At 36.9% G+C, this 19,664-nt stretch overlaps 2 protein-coding genes across 2 annotated transcripts; both read right to left on the reverse strand.

Annotated features, from left to right (window-relative positions):
- Nucleotides 1-352: 352 nt before the first annotated feature.
- LOC140340252 (olfactory receptor 5G29-like) lies at nt 353-8,667 on the reverse strand. Its single transcript, XM_072425308.1, has 3 exons — nt 7,755-8,667; nt 4,918-4,950; nt 353-462 (listed from the first exon to the last, which is right to left on the reverse strand). Exons 1-3 carry the CDS (start codon nt 8,665-8,667, stop codon nt 353-355), a joined length of 1,056 nt encoding a protein of 351 aa, XP_072281409.1.
- Nucleotides 8,668-17,235: 8,568 nt separating this feature from the next.
- Nucleotides 17,236-18,186, reverse strand: LOC140340253 (olfactory receptor 8U1-like). The gene has a single exon (XM_072425309.1). It carries the CDS (start codon nt 18,184-18,186, stop codon nt 17,236-17,238), a length of 951 nt encoding a protein of 316 aa, XP_072281410.1.
- Nucleotides 18,187-19,664: the final 1,478 nt, after the last annotated feature.

Here is a 19,664-nt window from a genome sequence, read left to right on the forward strand (position 1 = left end):
TTGCACTTGATTGGGTGATTGAAGCCAAAACAGTTTCATTGGTATAGGCCAGCTTTTCTCAACCTTTGTGGAAGCCTTGAAACAATTTCAGTTCTTTTGAACCCTTAATATAATTTTTATATTCACAGCTCACAGTACGTTAGCATGGTGGTCACTGGGAAGAATACATCCTAAATTGCTGGCCACTTGGATGAATGTCACCCTTACAGATAACCAAAAAGATCATTAGTGTCAGTGAAAACTGACCTGAAAGGTCCAAAATGCACATGGCCCAAGGAACTTCTAGCAACCTCTGGAAGAACCCTGGTCGTGAAACCCTGGTATAGGCAATGATAGGGAATGTACCTGGATTTTAGTAGTGCTCATCCACAAAGAAACTCAGTGATTTTATGTTTTTTGCAAGACGCTCACTGACTCTTGTAAAAAAATCCTTTAAAGACAAGTAACCCATAGCAGAGTTACCTAAAACAAATATCCAAGGAATAAAACGAAAAAGAGAGCCAAACCAACAGTAATTGAGTCTAAATAGGCTTTAATCATTCATCATGTGATCATACTACTCCCCAGTTACAGAGCATAATGTAGACCTAAATCTGTCATTTTTTTATTCTCATATAAACGAAATGCTTGCTGTTTGCCATATTTCAGGGCACCTCTGAGTTTAGTATTAATCTGAAATGTTTGTAGTTAGTATTATTTCTTATTAGAAGAATTGCCTTGATGCTTCTGCACTGTTAGGACAATGATATAGAGAAAGCGATACTTGAACAGCACTGCTTAATATGTTGGCACTATATAAATCCTGTTTATTAATAATAATGATTTTAGGAAAGTCTGAAGCACAATTTTTGGATTAAATAAAGTAAAAAAAATGTAGTCTTTACTTACTTTATCCTGACTTTATCATAATAAAAAAATGCAGAAATGGGCTAAATGTGGGTATAATTCAGAAAATACAAATACAATATTGCAGAGATAGTATATAAAGTATCAGGTTTCTAACATTAGTCAATTCAGCTGGTCTTTTGTTTTAAATCTATATACTGATTATAATGGAGTTGTTTTATATTCTATCAACACACAAGGACTGGCATGACTTTTACCCAACATAAAATGATGTTTTGCGAATCAGTAGTTTAAATCTATTGTTTAAAGAACAATCATTACGATCCAGATTTCATCATTCTTGTTTCCATAAAATTTCCCTGGACAAAAAGATGACTATTTAATGGAATTCAACTGAAAATCAATATGTGAAATTTTTAGACGTTTCAACACAGTTTCAAGGCAGTGCACAACAAGTGGAGTAAAACCAATTTTGTACAGCAACCTAATTCATAAATCCCTATTACATAAATCATGGAAGTCCTAATACAATTCTGGTAATGTAAATGAAAAGTTCTTGCAAGATAGATCTGACTCAGATGATTGCAAAATTGTCAAGATTGGTTTGCAAATATTGGAGGAGCTGGACTTAAAAACTGTGGCAAAATCTTTGCTGTATTTTAATAATTAAGTACCTGGCTTTGTTCTTTATTTCTTGAAAAATCTTCTTTATTGTATTTGATTAGACAAAAAATTGCTGGGGAATAATATTAGGTATACATTCATAAAGCACAGCGGTTGCACTGACAACACAGCATCTGGGTCTGAATTTTTATAACCAATATACCATCCATTGAGAATTTTTGAGTCTCCTTGGTTTCGAATCCCAGAGTACAATGTACAATCATTTCTTTTTTATTTTTTTGTTTTAAGTCATTTAGTCATTAATATATGTGAGCATTTCAAAATTAAATCAGCACATGGGAGAATATTGGGAATAAACTAACATTTTACTATATTATCATTGGCAGAAAACTATGTGAAGGCTATATTTACTATGAGGTGTTTTGGGGCAACATATAAAAGAAAAATGCAATGAGTATAAACATGTGCAAATTCTTGTGTATTTTATTTAATATTCTTTTTCCTCCTGGCCACTTCAAAATGTTTTTACAAAAAAACTAGTTATGAAGACAATGGTTGTTGAAAACTATGGAGATGAACAACAGGCAACATACCCTACATTTTTTTCCATCTTTATTCATTTTTATAAATTTGTATAGTTGAATATTAAATGTATTGGGGTTTTGTCCTTTATAGCTGAATTCCCGTATTGCTTTTTTTACAATATACCATTGGGAGTGTGACTCCATCAATTGTTTTTGTTAAAGTTTCAATCAATCAGTGATTGAGAAGGTGCCAGAGGATGGGAAAAAATTTGGTATGCACCCCACTAAAGTATAATAAATAAATTATTGGCCCAGAGAAATGGGCTTTACTTCATGCATGTACCATATATCTAATAAAAAACATGCTTTTTTCCATTTTTAAAATAAAAAAAAGGTTTAACAAAAACAATTTACTTATCTGACCCATAATTAAATACATTTACACATCCATATCAGTTAGTCCTAACAAGCACTTTGTGGGGAGTCATTGGTAGCAAAAGTTACACATGAAAACATAAAAAAAAACCTTTACACCAGAGCATATGCCATGAAGATCAAATCTTCACAGCATTTTCCTAGTGCTAATAATTTATTTCTTTGTTAAGTTAACTTAACTTAACTTGCTGAGTTCAGTTTCGACATTTTTTAAATAGGGATTTTTCCAGAGCTATTTCACTAATATTTGAATAATAATTATAAAAGTCGGCATGGGAGAACTAGACAAGGCTGTCAACTCTTAAGGGGACTTCAGATCAGTAGCGTCAGAATTGGCAGCTCAATACAGGAAGTTCTGAGCACCCTTCTCTGTAAAGAGAAATACAAGGGGGTGCTGGGAAGTTCCTGGCTTTGCCCCCTTCCAGATGAAATAGAAAAATGAGTGTGGGGGCATATGACAGCCTAATATCTTAGTATGTAACTGTGCAAATATCAGGTCTTTGCGATTCTTAAAACTGTTTTTCCTTTTAGTGAGAAGCTGTGATGGCAGAGGCACAAGCAAGTTTCACGTCGTTGGAGTTACGAGCCTTCATGAAGTTTTTGTTTCTCCAGGGAAAGTCAGCAAAGGACATTCACACTGAGATGTCACAAACACTGGAGGAAAAGTGTCCTTTCTAAAGCAATGTCATACCTGGATATCTCGTTTCAAGACTGGACATTTCACCATTGAAGATGAGCCCCGCAGTGGACGCCCCCCAACCTCCACTGACCCGGCAACCTGCGATGCTGTCCATGAGCTGAATATTGAGGACCGGCGAATATCCGCAAAAGAGATAGCCCAGATACTTGACATCTCACGGGAGCGTGTTGGGTTTATTATCGCCACTATTCTAGACATGCATAAGCTTTCAGCGAAGTGGGTGCCGAAATATATTTGAACAGTGATCAGAGGAAGGAACGAGTTGAAGCATCCAAAGCCGTTTTGGCCCACACAGCTGCACAGGTTTGGCTTGTTGGCTAGGTTAGTGACTGAGGATGAAACCTGGCTCCACATCTATGATTCTGAAACCAAGGAACAGTCAAAGGAATGGCGCCACAGCGGGTCCCCACGGCTGAAGAAGTTCCGAACCCAGAAATTGGCCAAAAAAGTCATGGCGTCCGTTTTCTGGGACAAAAACAGTATTCTGATGGTGGACTACCTACCTCAGGGCTCTAGTATCACTGGACAGTATTATGCTAACCTCTTGGACCAGCTGAAGGAGGCAATTAATCCTTTTTTTGCAGGTCAATGCTGCTGCGCACACGTCAAACATTGTGGCTGCCAAATTGAACACCCTGGGTTTCCAATTGGTCCGCCATCCGCCCTACTCACCTGACTTGGCCCCTTCAGACTATTATCTGTTCCTGAATTTAAGGAAACACCTGAAGGGGCAACGTTTTGAGGACATTTCTGACGTCAAACATGCTGCTGAGAGCTGGTTTGCGGCAACTACACTGTACACCAAGTACATCAGTCTCAGGGGGGGAATATGTTGAATAAATGTGTTATTTCATAACTCTGGCTCTCTTCTTTCTAGGCAAAGCCAGGAACTTCTGAGCACCCCCTCGTAAACCTGTGCATAATTATTGCATTATATGGCAAAACAGAAACAAAAGAGTATAAACAAAAACAAGTTGTCTTGTATTTTATATATGGTTTTATTTCTATGTTTTCACAGTACATTCTTAGTGATCATATTCATGTTCATGTTCAAACAGTACATTAAAAGCTATCTGACTTTCTTTTGTTATGGTTACATAGTTACATAGTAAGTCAGGTTGAAAAAAGACATAAATCCATCAAGTTCAACCCCTAGGGAAATAAACATATCCCAGACATAAAACCCTATGGACATACAGTTAGGCCCATAAATAGATACCAGAGATTGTTGATCCAGGGAACATCCGATTGCCACATAGAATCAGGAAGGATTTTTTTCCCCTGTTAAAGCAAAATGTACCAGGGGTTTATTTTTGCCTTTCTCTGGTTTAACTACAGTTAAGTCCATAAATATTTAGACAGAGACAACTTACTTCTAATTTTGGTTCTGTACATTACCACAATTAATTTTAAATAAAACAACTCTTTCTTTCAGCTTTAATTAGGTGGATTGAAAAAAAAGATTGCATAAAAATGTGAGGAACTAAAGCTTTTTTTAACACAATCACTTGATTTTAGGAGCTCAAAAGTAATTGGACAAATTAAAAAGCTGAAAATAAAATGTTCATTTCTAATACATAGTTGAAAACGCATTGCTGGCAATGACAGCCTGTAGTCTAGAACTCATGGACATCACCAGATTCTGGGTTTCCTCCTTTTTAATGCTCTGCCAGGCCTTTACTACAATGGCTTTCAGTTGCTGTTTGTTTGTGGGCCTTTCTGTCTGAAGTTTAGTCTTCAACAAGTGAAATGCATGCTCAATTGGGTTCAGATCAGGTGACTGATTGCCATTCAAGAATATTCCACTTCTTTGCTTTAATAAACTCCTGGGTTGCTTTGGCTGTATGTTTAGGGTCATTGTCCATCTGTATTATGAAACGCCTTCCAATCAATGTGACTGCATTTAGCTGGATTTGAGCAGACAATATGTCTCTGAACACCTCAGAATTAATTTGGCTGCTTCTGTCCTGTGTCACATCATGGATAAACACTAGTGTCCCAGTGCCATGGCAGCCATGCACGCCCAAGCCATCACACTGCCTCCGCCATGTTTTACAGGTGATGTGGTATGCTTTGGATCATGAGCTATTCCACGCCTTCTCCATCATTCTGCTAAAGGTTGATCTTGGTTTCATCTGTCCAAAGAATGTTTTTCCAGAACTGTGCTGGCTTTTTTTTAGATGTTTTTGAGCAAAGTCCAATCTAGCCTTTCTATTCTTAGGGCTTATGAGTGGCTTGCACCTTGCAGTGCACCCTCTGTAATTACTTTCATGCAGTCTTCTCTTTATGGTAGACTTGGATATCGATACGCCTACTTCCTGGAGAGTGTTGTTCACTTGGTTGGCTATTGTGAAGGGGTTTCTCCTCACCATGGAAATGATTCTGCGATCATCCACCACTGTTGTCTTCTGTGGATGTCCAGGTCTTTTGGCGTTGCGGACTTCACTAGTGCTTTGTTTCTTTCTCATGATGTACCAAACTGTAGATTTTGCCACTCCTAATATTGTAACATAACGAAGGTATTGCACACACCAGCCCATGAAATAGCCTTTGAGTCAATTGTCCAATATACTTTTGAGCCCCTGAAATTAAGTGATTGTGTTAAAAAAAGCCTTTAGTTCCTCACATTTTTATGAAATCTTTTTGCTCAACCCACTGAATTAAAGCTGAAAGTCTGCAGTTCAACTGCATCTGAGTTGTTTCATTTAAATTAATTGGGGTAATGTACAGAATCAAAATTAGAAAAAAGTTGTCTCCGTCCAAATATTTATGGACCTAACTGTAGTAAATCCAGAGGAAGGCAAAAAAAATAAACCCCTGGTACATTTTGCTCCAACAGGGGAAAAAATCCTTCCTGATTCTATGTGGCAATCGGATGTTCCCTGGATCAACAATTTCTGTTATCTTTACTTTAAAGCCTTTAATACCCAGATATATTCTGTGCTTCTAGAAATCTTCCAGCTTTTTCTTAAAACAATCTATATTAGTTGAAGAATCTACTACCTGAGGGAGCCGATTCCACTTTTTCACAGACCTGCTTGTTTTAGGGTTACCATTGGACCAAATAGGTTTGCCCATAGTCTATCATTTGACAAGCGGCAAGTGGTGGTAGTATTCCCATGCCAGGTTTTCTGGACCCTCAGTGCAGCATGCAGCGGCAGTCTGCCATCTCTGCTAACTATAGACTTGAATGGGAAGTGTTTTAAAATGCCTAAAACAGCTTTATTAAAAAAATAAACATGCCTATACAGGCAAATGTCTGTATTAGCATCCGCAAATCCCTGCACAAACCAGACATTTTTTGCCTGAAAATTCTGGATTCTGGATTTTGGATACGTAGCTGTACATGGTAGGTGTTCAGGAGCAGCATTTTATTACTGCAGGTCTGAACAAATATTTAAAGCGGACCTAAACTAAAATTTTAACATTATATAAAAGGGTAGACAATCCTTTTAAATAAGGTAAAAAAAATTTCTTTTTTAGGGGAATGGGGTTTAAAACCCAGCAAAGCCCCTCATCTTCTGTCTTATTTGTCACGTTGGGATGAAGGAGGATACCAGGATGCCGCAGGACAGAATCCAGGAAACCTCTGAAAGGATTGACGGATCTGCGAAGGTAAAAGTGAGGTTTTCTTTTCAGTTTACTTCTATTTTAAGAAAACCCTGATATCTCGTTTGCTGCACCAGTCCTCTGGATTTGAAGTCTCATTCTCAGGTTGTTCTACATCCATCCAGTATTGCATTTTTGTCCTGTTTTAGAAGGTTCTTAAACTCACAACATCTTTCTCCTGTTTTCTAACCTGCCGTTTTCATTATTATAACAAAATATTTAATTCATGACATAAGCTTGCAATGTGAATCTGAATAAGAAAATGGAAGTCTAATTCATTGTAACATTAAAGCCCAATCGAACTTCCTGTGTAAATCAACTAAATATTTTCTATGTATGTTAAAATAAATGGTGTGCTAAGTCTTACAGTTTAATTTGCTGTTAAGTGTTCAAGGTCATCACCGTTTTGGCATGCTGGAGTGGTTAGCAGTGGATAGGGATGGTGAGGGATCTGATGGTAGACTGTGGCAAGGTAATGATCTTTCCTTAAAGTAGACCTAAACTGGAGAAAACAAATAGTCACCAGGAGGCAAAGCTAATTGACAAAGTCCCTTTTGCCCCCCCCCCCCCCTAAAAAAAAGCCCTGGCTCTTTTTGGTTTCATTTCTACACCGCATATAGCCAATAGTGCACAGTGTAGAATTCACACACAGCCAGCTGCTGATAACAACATAGCCGCATCAGTGGCCAATGGCCATGGATCTGGAAATCGGCTATAGAGTCAGCAGTAAAGATGGAGGCTTCCTGGAACGCAATATTGACAGGAACATTGACTTGTCATTGCTGCATGCAATAGGTAAGTCTGTGCCATAACTAGCAAGTATGCTGTGAATACGTACTAAATATGGCAAAACCTTCCAATAAATTCAGCTAGGTTGAACCTGGTTAGAATATCAGGCAATGGAGATTGGTGTTGAAGTGGGCAGACCTTTTTTTCCCCATGAAGTCAATAAGTTACTTATCAAGACACATCTCTCCCTTTCACCCTTATTTTTATGGAGTCCAAAATCTGGTAACCTAATTTCCTAAAAGCTATTTTAACTTCCTTATTTCGAAGGCTGTAAATAAAGGGATTCAACAAAGGAGCAATAATGGTGTACATAACGGCAACCAGTTTGTCCTCATCCTTTCCATAACTTGATTTGGGCCTCAAGTACATAAAAAAGACTGAACCATAAAAGATTGTAACCACAATTAAGTGAGAAGTACAAGTTGAGAAGGCTTTCTTTCTTCCAGATACAGAATTTATGTTCAGGATTGTTGTTATTATCTTAACATATGAGATTACTGTCAATATAAGTGAACCAGAAGTCATCCCACCACCAAAGATGAACACGATGAGTTCATTGAGCCACGTGTCTTTGCAGGCAAGTTTTAGTAACACAGGGACATCACAAAAGAAGCTATTAAGTTTATGAGAATCACAAAACGGGAGTGAGAATGTAAACGTAGTGTGAATAAAAGCATTGGAGGCTCCAATAATCCATGATCCAACAATAAGCTGAATGCAAACGATCTTGTTCATAATGACATTATAAAGAAGCGGTTGACATATGGCATTATATCGATCATATGACATGGCTGCAAGAATGTAAAACTCAGTGCCGGCCAAAAACAATACACAGTACAACTGAGCCGCGCATCCATAGAAAGAGATCTTTTTATTCTCCGAATGGAGATCTAACAACATTTTGGGAGCAGTTGATGAAATGTAAAATATTTCTAAAACAGAAAAGTTGGCTAGAAAGAAATACATGGGATTATGGAGGTTTAGACTGAATTTATAGGCCATTATAATGGAGACATTTCCAGCCAATGTAACAATGTACATACATAAAAAGACAATAAAAAGAAAAATTTTAATATTAGAATTATCAGAAATCCCTGCAAGGTAAAAATCTGTGTCTAAGTTATGAGTCTCATTACCCATAGTTGCACTTTGCTCTGAGAAGAAAGAGGAGAAATATTATTTAACACTTTTGTGCTGAAAATATAGATATCATAAACTTTTTTGTTATCAAAAACTCAACTGTGATTTTATTCTTGAATTTAAACTATCTTGAGGGAAATAGGTTGGCTTTTATTTTGGACAGTGTTCTGAGATTGATATGATTGCCTATGATAATAATAATCTAATAGCTGGGTAAGTTAAAATGTAATGTGTGATAATAAAAAACAATTTATTTTAAAGATTTTAACAATGCACAAGGTTTGGTGGAACATGGAAGAACACAAAATCCAGCACAATGAGGTATCAAAGTCCATGAAGGGCTATATTTATTGATAAGTGAAATAGAGGATCCTGTTTTTATTTTTAGTGGAGTGAAAAATGTCTCTCGCCAGACCACATTGTCAGGGACAAGATTATACATGATCACCAACACCAGATAAAAAAAACAAAGGCAGGAGTACCATATACGCTGTAAAGGTAGTCCCCGGGTTACATACGAGATAGGAACTGTAGGTTTGTTCTTAAGTTGAATTTGTATGTAAGTCGGAACAGGTACATTATTTTATTAAATGCAATTAGAACAGATGTTTGTCTCAACATATTATTAGGCAGCATGGTGCCAGTTACTGTATAAAATCCTCACTGTGAATTAGTCAGAAACAAAGCAAAAAAACAAAACATTATGGAGCCTAGACATTCATCAACTTCTGGAGCAAGTTGTGCTTTGATATGCAAAAAGAAACAACTGCAGAGTTTGTGTTGGTCATTAAAGAGTTACAAGAGGTTACAGAAGACCAAAAGACTTCTCCTGCAAATTATGCGAACTGAAACACCCCCCCCCCCCCATCCCATCAAGCCTCTGTCCTGCACACAAACGAGCAGGGAAAGCCTCGTTCGTATCCAGTCGTCCGTATGTCGGATATCCATCATTGCAAACTGGGTGATAGCTTTTTTCTGTTGCTATTGTTGAAGACCACATATTGTTATTATTATATATTATTAGTTAAACATGGTCTTGCAGATCTATTTGTTTTGGGAATATGCAAACCTGAAGCTAGTGTCTCCACTTTTAGGTTTCTTGGCACTGCTATCAATCAGTTGACCACTGGCTAATTTTATAGGAATGATGTTCTGTGCCTTTTCATTTGCCTTTTGGCACTGCCTTCAAACTGTAATGCTACTGGCTAATTGTTATTCAACCAAAAAGCTGAACTTTTGAGGGTTTGACTTACAAGGTATTTATATGTGAAACATTTTGGAATAGGCATTAGGGACACTTACCTGCTGGGTTTAGCTGAGCTAAACAATGTACACGTTAGAAATTTTATTAGTTTCTATAGGAAATATGAGTACATGATGCCATTATTATTAGGTCCACATGTGCTAAAACCTAGGTCCTTCAAATGGGCTGCAGAGGAAAGGAGAGATTAACGAATACCATGCTTTACTTATGAGGACTGATTAATCGTTGAATGGAAGAATGGAAAAAATAGAAAACCCCCAATAAATACTGAACTCAAGTTTAAGAAATACTACGGCCAAAAGCCTAAATTCTACCTCTTCTCTCTCCAAGCACCAAACGACCAAGCTAGAAAATTGTTTCATCACTTTTTAGCTCTAAAAGGTGAAATTTTCTAGAACATGTAAAGATGCAGGCATTTATTTTTTTAAATACATTCCATTAATCAGGTACCTAAACAATAACATTCATTACATTAGTTGTGGTAACCAAAAAAATTAGATGTTGGCACCCAATCCACTAGACATAGAAATAGGCATCCATAGATAATTGATATTTTAAATCTTCAGCTTTTATCGAAACAATACCTGGTGATCTGGCCATAAGGTTCCTTGGTTAGGTACTTTCTTTTATAGGGTGATAATGCTTTATACTTTAGTTGTCCTTCACTGTCGTCACATTGTCTTCTGATCGAGATATTTAAACATAAATACCTAATGCATATTAAGTAACATGATTAAAATAAAATATTCATCTTCGCCTCTGTTTCTATTTTCCAAGCAAAAAATAAAGAAGTTACTACAGAATAAAGAATAAATAAAGATCAAGAATATTCATTGTCTTTCTATGGATTCCTTTATATTTTATGTTTCCAAGCAGAAAGAAAGATCAATTTAGAACAAAATGAAATAAAATGTCATTTAATGTATATGGATAGAAGGTGAAGGGTACCTGAGGAATAAATAAGCATAACATGTGTCAAGCCATGATTCTGGAGGCTTTGCTGATACAACAATGTCACCGGTTGATTTTATTAAGATTTTATAATCTACTGGGAAATTTTTATTTTTCTTAGAGTCAAATCCCAAGTGTGATGATTATCTATAATCAAGATTTCTATTTACAATAATAATTCTGTAAATTTATTTTATTTTCCCAAAGGGAAGGTAGCATTAGGATTGTATTTTTGGATATAATTTGTTACATCAATATTATAAAAAGAAAACAAGCCGAAACTAATTCAGTTTGCACCATTGGGGTTCCAAGCTTCAAAGATTACAAATCCAGTTAGTCAGTTCAGGCCTTTTTTGCTCAGAAAGTCTTTCGGTTTCCCTAAAGCTCATCATTGAAACCCACCAGTACAGAGCTTGGCAACAACAAAATGTTTTTGGGATTCCTCTTTTTTCACCTTCATTTTAGTTCTCCCACCTGGGCGTTACACTGATGTCTAGATTTCTGTACCAAAAGCGGTACACTGTTTTTCATGAATTTTTTTTTTTAAACTGTAGACCTGTAACTTACAGAAATATGTCCGAACAAGGGTCTGGTAGATATCATGAATAAAAAAAATGTTTAAAACACACAATCATGTAAAAAAAAAAGTACTTTTAATAAAATTAAATAAAAGACACAAAAATCAGCTTAAACAAGAATACATAAATAAATAAAAAATACTGAAAATGCGATAATTCGGTATACTGTATAGTAATATATTTTTCTAAAACACCTCCCTAGTGTCCAACAGTCCAACGTCACATACCTATAGACAAAACCACATAAATATATTTTGTATTATTTTGTATTGGATTGGATACAGGACTTTGTATTGAATCCAATACAAAATATTTGAATTTCCCGCTACGACCCCCATCGACCGGCGCACGCACGGACATCATCAGGAATCGCCGAGGGACGCGTACGTGAACGCCGGGTATTCTAATTCTTTCCAAACTTCCATGCAAAAAGTGTTAAATTTTTTGCATGGAAATTTATTTTAGATTGTAGGCTATAATTCACCGAATTACTCAATATTTACTTATAATTTACCGAATTACCGCATAACTCACCGAAATATGTCTAAAATGTTATAAATTTAATAATAAAATTTTTTTTATAAAACATAAAAAAAATCTTTAAAAAAAGTTTAAAAAAAATTAGTGTATAATGTAATGTACAGTAGCTTATATAATATATATATATATATAATACAATTATATATTTTCTTTGTATTGACTCAATACAGCTTTTTTGTATTGAGTTCAATGCAAAGGAACTCAATACAAAATTTTGAATTTCCCGCCCTGCCTCCCGCCTGCACTGTCGCATGCAGCGACGTCACCGGGAAACCCCGGTGATCGTCACTGCACTCGCCGGATGAAGACAGAAGAGGGAAGACATCTCCGGAGGAGCTGCGGGGAGAAGGTGAGTATTTTTTTTTTTCGATTGACGCTGGATCATCGCAGCAAGGGCCAGGTAAGTAAGGGGATTTATACGGTGAGAAAAGTTCGGGTTTATCGATTTTTGCAAAATTGATAGACTCGAACCAAGGTCGGGTTTGCCGGCCAGGTGGTTAATGTAAATAATAAAGACCTAATAGTCCTGATTTATTAAAGCTCTCCAAGGCTGGAGAGGATACACTTTCATCAGTGAAGATCCAGATCCAAAAAACCTGGACTGGATTTCTATTTTTTATTTGCTAGCAAATGTTTTGAATCCTGGACCAGATCCATTTCAGGTTTGCTGGATCACCCAGCTTCATTGGTGAAAGTGTATCCTCTCCAGCCTTGGAGAGCTTTCATAAACTAGGCCCAATGGAGTAAAACGTTATGCAACTCTCTTCTTCCCACTGTACATTTGCTTGAGAACTAGAAGACTTTCCTGGGCCAGCTGGGATTCAGAGAGCTGCATTTTCCAAAATGTCATTAATCATTTTTTTAATAGATTAACCTCCCTAGCGGTTAGAAAAAAAGTCGCTGAAAGCGGTAAGTGTGACTCGGGGTGGGTAAACCTATGGGAAGTAATAGTAAATACAGCCGTACCTGATCCACCGGCGTCCCACGTCATCCATCGCCGTGATCCCTGTCTTCTTCCTCTGGGGTCTTCTGCACATGACGAGTCGGTCATTGACGTTGGTGCGTGTGTACGTTGCCAGTGGGGCGGGGCGGGAAATTCAAAATCCATCAAAATCCAAAATAACTATTGAATGCAATACATTGGATTTATATTTGTAAGAGCAGTACATTGTAGTTCATGAACATTTATTTTAGACATATAAAACCGGAAAGAAATGAACTGCTAGGGAGGGTTAATCCTTATTATACTATAATAACCTGCTGCTATATGTTTGCACTTTTTACATTTGCTAAGCAAGACTTTAAGCTACTTTTGTAGCAAGAGTTAGGAAAACATGGGCCAGCAGTATGTAGGAGGCTCAGACTAATGATCCCAAACATTAACCTCCCTAGAGGTAACCCCGGCGGGGCGGGACATTCAAAAATTTTTTTGTATTGCATTCAATACATTTTACATTTTTTACATTTTTTTACATTTTTACATACAAAATTTATATATTTTAATTAATTTAATTTTTGATTTTTACATGTGTGGTTTTTTTGTGTTTCAAACTTTAATTATACTCTTATATTAAATAAATATACTATTATATTATACTGTAAAATAGGTTTTCATGAAAAACAATGTACCGGTTTTAGACATATAAAACTGGAAAGAAATGAACCGCTAGGGAGGATAAAACATTATTCTATATTAACCTGCTGCTATATTTTTGCACTTCTTACTTTTGCTAAGCAAGACTTTAAGCTTCTTTTGTAGCAAGAGTTAAAAAAACATGGGCCAGCAGTATGCAGGATGCTCAGACTAATGATCCCAGACATTATTCACCAGCTTGGTTTCCAGTGGTCTGGAATGCCCTACAAACACTGCTCTAATCTACGCTGATCTCACTCTCTGAACAGTGCTGGTGGTTGGAGCAGTATTTGGGAAGGAGAGAGGGGGTAGGACTAATCTTCATATGTGGCTCCAGTGGTCCACGAAGACCTCTACCTAAGCTCAGTGGGAGGACGAGAGGAGTATACTCCCTGGAGCCTGTGCTTTCCCTGCCTTTTTTTTTAATTAAAAAAATTACAACAAATACTCACTCTCAAGTAAATCTTGTATTCATTTTACTGTAGCCCCTTTGCAGAGACTTTATTAAAGCTTGTGTGTGTTCCTTCAATTGGCGGCCCCTGAATGGGTTAGATCAGTTTTTCTCAACCATGGTTCTGTGGAACCCTAGAGTCCCTTCAAAGATTGCTAGGGGCTCTTTGAGCCTTGAGCAATTCGGACCTCTCAGGTCAGTTTAACAGACACTAATGGTCTTTTTGGCTATCTGTAAGTGTGGCATTTTTTCCACTGGCCAGCAATATAACAGTGGCCACCATGAAAATATAGTGTAGGCAGTGGATATAGAAGGGGTTCCCTGGGAACCTGAAAGTTGTTTCATAGGTTCCCCTATGTTAAAAAATGTTGAGAAAGGCTGGGTTAGAGGCTACTTGAACAAATCTTACCAGGGCAGCTTGAACCCCTTTGTGTGCTCTGTGGGGGATAAACAGCAATACCAAGCAGTCAAATGGGAAAAAGTAAATATAGCAGACATCTATAACAGAGGTTGTTAAGCTCGCTAGGAAGTAATACTGTTATCTAGAACATGGATCTGAAATGGTAGTCCACAATTAGACATCTCCACAGACCAACTCCTGCTTTATATACATGGACATCTGTGTATCACCAATTACTTCAGTGATTATGTTAATGTTGGTGCTTTTATGTTTCTACTTTTGGGATGATTTGGAAGTATTTTTAACACACTTAAGAGATTGTCTTGATGTTCTCCTGTGGAATCTGTCCTTCTGTTGTCCATCCATAATTTTGGAACATGGATGGTGCAGATGACCTACTACTTCTATTTGATGTTGACTAAGAATAAAGATTATACACTAAATGATTGTTGCCCAAGACAAGCGATTATGATTGCAAATCTAGCATGTTTACAGTTGTCTGTTGATCTAATTTACTGAATCGTCCTGGTGGATCAATGAATGCCCAAGCTGTGATGACCAGTGCACTTGCCTATGTAGGAGGACACAGTGAGGTGTACCTTGCTTGTCTTTCCATTTTAATAGGGAATAGGGAACAGTAAAGTTGCATGTTGTCCAAAACTGTTGTCCACTGTTTTTGTTTGTGTTTTTGCTAGATTGGTATATCCTCTAATTAAATTAATTAAATACATGTGTATGCTGCCCTAGTGCCATGTGTTGTATTGTAGCCAGCTATACAAAAACCAAGGTGGAATTACTGTATTATAACATTTTATACTACATGGCCAAATGTAAACTATTCAGAAACCCAACTACCTGTTTGGCTAAATTTATATGAACAACCCCTCCAAATTATTGAGTTTAGGTGTTACTGGTAATACTCGAGCATATACAGACATTTTAGATAGTTTTGCATTTCCATTCTTTTGGTAACAATTTAGAGAAGGATAGCCTAATAAAAAATAGCACTAGTTAAGTCTTTTTAGGCATACATGGTGGCTCAGGGGTAAATGCTCTGGCCTTTGCAGCACTAGGTCCCAGGTTTGACCAGGACACTATTTGCATGGAGTTTGCAGGTTCTCCCCATGTTTGTATGGGTTTCCTCCGGTTACTCCGGTGTTCTACCACATTCAAAAAACATGCAGTTAGGTAATTCCCTTTGAGCTAGTGACATAACTATGGACTTTGTACAGCGCTGCATAATATGATGGCACTATTTAAATACTGTGTAAAATGAATAAAAATAATAATAGACCATATCCCAAAATACAGATGGGAATAATAATGTATACCTATGGTAACACTTTCACAATATTATTTATTTACATTATTTCTGGTACCCTATCCCCCCTCATTGCCCTTCTTTATTCTTTTCCTCCTTCCCTTATCTTTATTCTCCTTCTCTCTCTCCCTCTTTAGTCTAGTTTCAAAAGGTTTGAAAATCAGACTTAGTTATTATCTCCAAAAAGCTAGTCCGCATTTTTGAATATGGTCTAAAAGTCCTAACACATTGGTCCTAATCCATTGGTTCCAACATTTATGAACCTTTATCTTGTTATTTTTCTCGTCCGTTTAAAATGTGGGCACTGTATGTTCTCCCCGTGTCTGTGTGGGTTTCCCTCGGAAACTCCAGTTTCCTCCCACGTCCCAAAAAACATGGGGTTAGGTTAATATGCTTTCCCTCAAAAATAGTCTTGACTTTTTCAATGACATATGACTATGGTAAGGACATTAGATTGTGAGCTTCTTTGAGGGACAGTTAGTGACATGACTATGGACTTTGTAAAGTGCTGCGTAATATGTTGGTGCTAAATAAATACTAGTTACTACAACAACTAAGCACCATTTTAAGGTATTTTGGAGAATGATTTATTGTAGCAACTGTACATGAAGCCAGAACGATATAGTTTTGATGAATTTGATGGTGAGGGACTCGAATTGCCTAGAGTCCTGACATAAACTCTACTGAACACTTGTAGGATAAACTAAAAAAAAACAACAACCATAAGCCTTCCTATCGGTACCTGACTTTGTATTGTTTTTTCCTGCAAAACCTTCCAAGAAAAAAGGCGACTGGGAAGGTTTTCCACAAGTGAGGTAAGGTGTTTGTGGTTGGACTCCATTTTAACGTCTATGGTTTTGGAATTGGATGTCCTACAAGCTCATATAATATAGTTGCAATGGTTAGGTCAGGGTGTCAAACTCTGGCCCTCAAGGTACTTTTTTCACCCTCCCCCCCTAAGAATTCCGAAGATAACATAAATCTGGCCCGCCTGCTTTACCACCTCGCACTATCATTTTCAACACATGTTATACATAGACATTATTCCTGTACACCAATCATGTGACACAAAGCCTAGGCAATGATCACCAGGGGCATTGTGTTTGTTTCAATCCATTAGAGACTGCATAGTGTAATATTTGGTGTCAGACAAACTTGTGATGTGAGAGGATGAACAACACCCAGGCTGCATAGATAGATAGAACTTAGTCTTTTCAACCCTAATGTGTTTGTAGAAAGGTTTGTTATTGTTAGTTATGGATGAAGTGGTAAACTTTCTAAATTTTTTCAATAAATTTCAAATTTGGTACCCGAATTGGTTTAAATTTTTAATTTCGGCCCTCTGTGTACTTGAGTTTGACACACCTGGATTAGGTGTTCACAACCCCATGGCCTCATGCAGTCAGAGTCATACTCCACAAATCATGCTTTCAGTATTTTCTGACAACAATTTTATTATATACAATCTTTCTAACTGCAATCTTGACTTCATTGTTTCTGAGACTATAGATAAATGGATTTAGGAAGGGAGCAACAATTGTGTACACAATGGAGACAACTTTGTCCTCATCTGCATATCTTGACTTTGGCTTCAGGTACATAAAAAAAACTGACCCATAAAATAAAGTTACAACAATTAAGTGCGATGTACAGGTTGAGAATGCTTTCTTTCTCCCAGATGCTGAATGAATATTTAGGATAGCAGATAATATTCTGATATAAGAGGTGCTGATCAGTAGCAGAGATCCTATGGTCATTCCACCACCAATGACAAATATGACAGCTTCATTGGCTTTGGTATCTGTACATGACAGTTTTAGTAAAGCAGGGACATCACAAAAGAAACTATTAATCACTTTAGACCTACAGTAAGGCAAACTGAAAGTAAGGGCAGAATTAATAAGGGAATTGCCTATGCCAATTAGATATGATATAGTTATTAGTTGGATACAGGTCCTCCTATTCATGATGCTGATATACAGGAGTGGATGACATATGGCATTGTATCGATCATATGCCATGGCTGCCAGGATATAGAACTCTGTGCCACCTAAAAGTAAAGAGCAAAATAGTTGTATGACACATTCAGGCAAAGAGATCTTATTACATTCTGGATTCCAGTCTATGAAAAAGAGAGATAACATTTTTGGAGTGGTCGAAGTCACATAACCGATCTCTAGTATAGAGAAGTTGGCAAGGAAAAAGTACATGGGGGTATGTAGAGCAGGGCTGAATGTATAGGCAAGAATGATGAACACATTTCCAGATAAAGTAACTATATACACACTAAGAAATACAAAAAAAAATAAAAGCTGAAGCTCAGAAGTATTTGAAAGACCCACAAGGGTGAATTCCTTCGCTGTCTTGTTATAATATGTCATTATCTTCGGAATTTGCTATAGACAAGAAAAAAAGTGAATCAGTTTGTCTGAAAAAAAATAGTTTTACACATATTTCAGGCTTGTTTGTCATATACAACCATATGAAAATGTAAGTATACCTTAAGGAAATTGTTATGTTGGCATCTAATAAATACAATTTAATAATAATATTACCTTTACAAATTCAGGCAGGTGTAGAACGAAACGGTCAATGTCCCTTTTGTAATATCACATCTTACCTGCCTTACCTCGCTCCAGTTCCCTGGTTGTCCTGGATTGCCTGGCTTGTTCCGGGTGATGAATGGACTCCTGCCTGCCTGTGCACGAGTTACACCACCCTGCACAGACAATTGAGAAGCCCAAAAATGGTTTCTAGACTGAAGATGAAAGAAAGATGGGGCGCCCAGCGAGAAAGTGCGGAAAGGTAAGTGCGTCAGGGGTTAGATACCCTTAAGTGACCCTACCTTTAGGATAAAAAAAAAATTAGGAGTGGAAATTCCAGCCTTTGGTGTCCTATACATCCCAGGGTGCTGCTGCTATGCAGCACATTTTTAGGTGTATTAGATACCATATCCTCCATTATGTGATGTGTTTTTTGCACCTGTCACACTCATGACAAGAGGTGAAAGAACAAGAAAAAAGAAAAACAATATAATAAAAAAAATAGAGAAAGAAGGCTACTTGATCCAAAACTTGATCCAAAAAAAAACAGGTGAACAAGTACAGTAAAGTAAATCCTTACCACTGAATTCAGGGGAGAAATAAAATAATTGAATAAAGTAAAGAAAGCATTTAAAATGATAAATATATATAGAAACGAAAACTAACATAAGTCCCCGAATCTGTTTTAGCTTCTGTCTCCTATATACCAACACTATAATCTCTAAATATTTGATGAACCAACGTTATTCTTTTCAGTAAGGTAAACCTGAATTAACAAGTGCACGTTACATTTTCCAGAGAAATCTCTGCCTTGTTGTACCTGATATATATTATTTTATTGCTCACTGGGAACTCAACCCTGAAGACTGTCATAATAGCAATAAAGAAGACACATTGATACAAACAACTGTGCTTTGGTTTGCCTTAATTATATTGCTGTCAAGAAACATAAATCCCTCAGGTCTAATTATTGTGTGTGCCGAAAAAACAGCTTACATTAATTAGCCTTTGAACAAAAAATGATACATTTTATGTTGCTGCAACATAACTTTTTTTACTAAAACCAAAAAATAAAAATGTAATATTTTGTAGATAAGGCAAATTTCAATGTGGCCGTCAGTTTTGTTTTCTTTTTTCAGACTGCTTTCAAACTTTGAGAGCGAATTGTAATACAAGGGGGTGCTGAGAAGTTCCTGGCTTTGGCCTCTTCCAGATGAAATAGAAAAATGCGGGTTTACGTTGCTGCAGAACTTTCAACTATTTTTGTACTAAAATGCTGCACCAGGGTTTCAAGACTGGGCATTTCACCAATGAAG

This window comes from Pyxicephalus adspersus, chromosome 11, assembly GCF_032062135.1.
Source record: "Pyxicephalus adspersus chromosome 11, UCB_Pads_2.0, whole genome shotgun sequence".
In the NCBI taxonomy this organism is placed as follows: domain Eukaryota; kingdom Metazoa; phylum Chordata; class Amphibia; order Anura; family Pyxicephalidae; genus Pyxicephalus; species Pyxicephalus adspersus.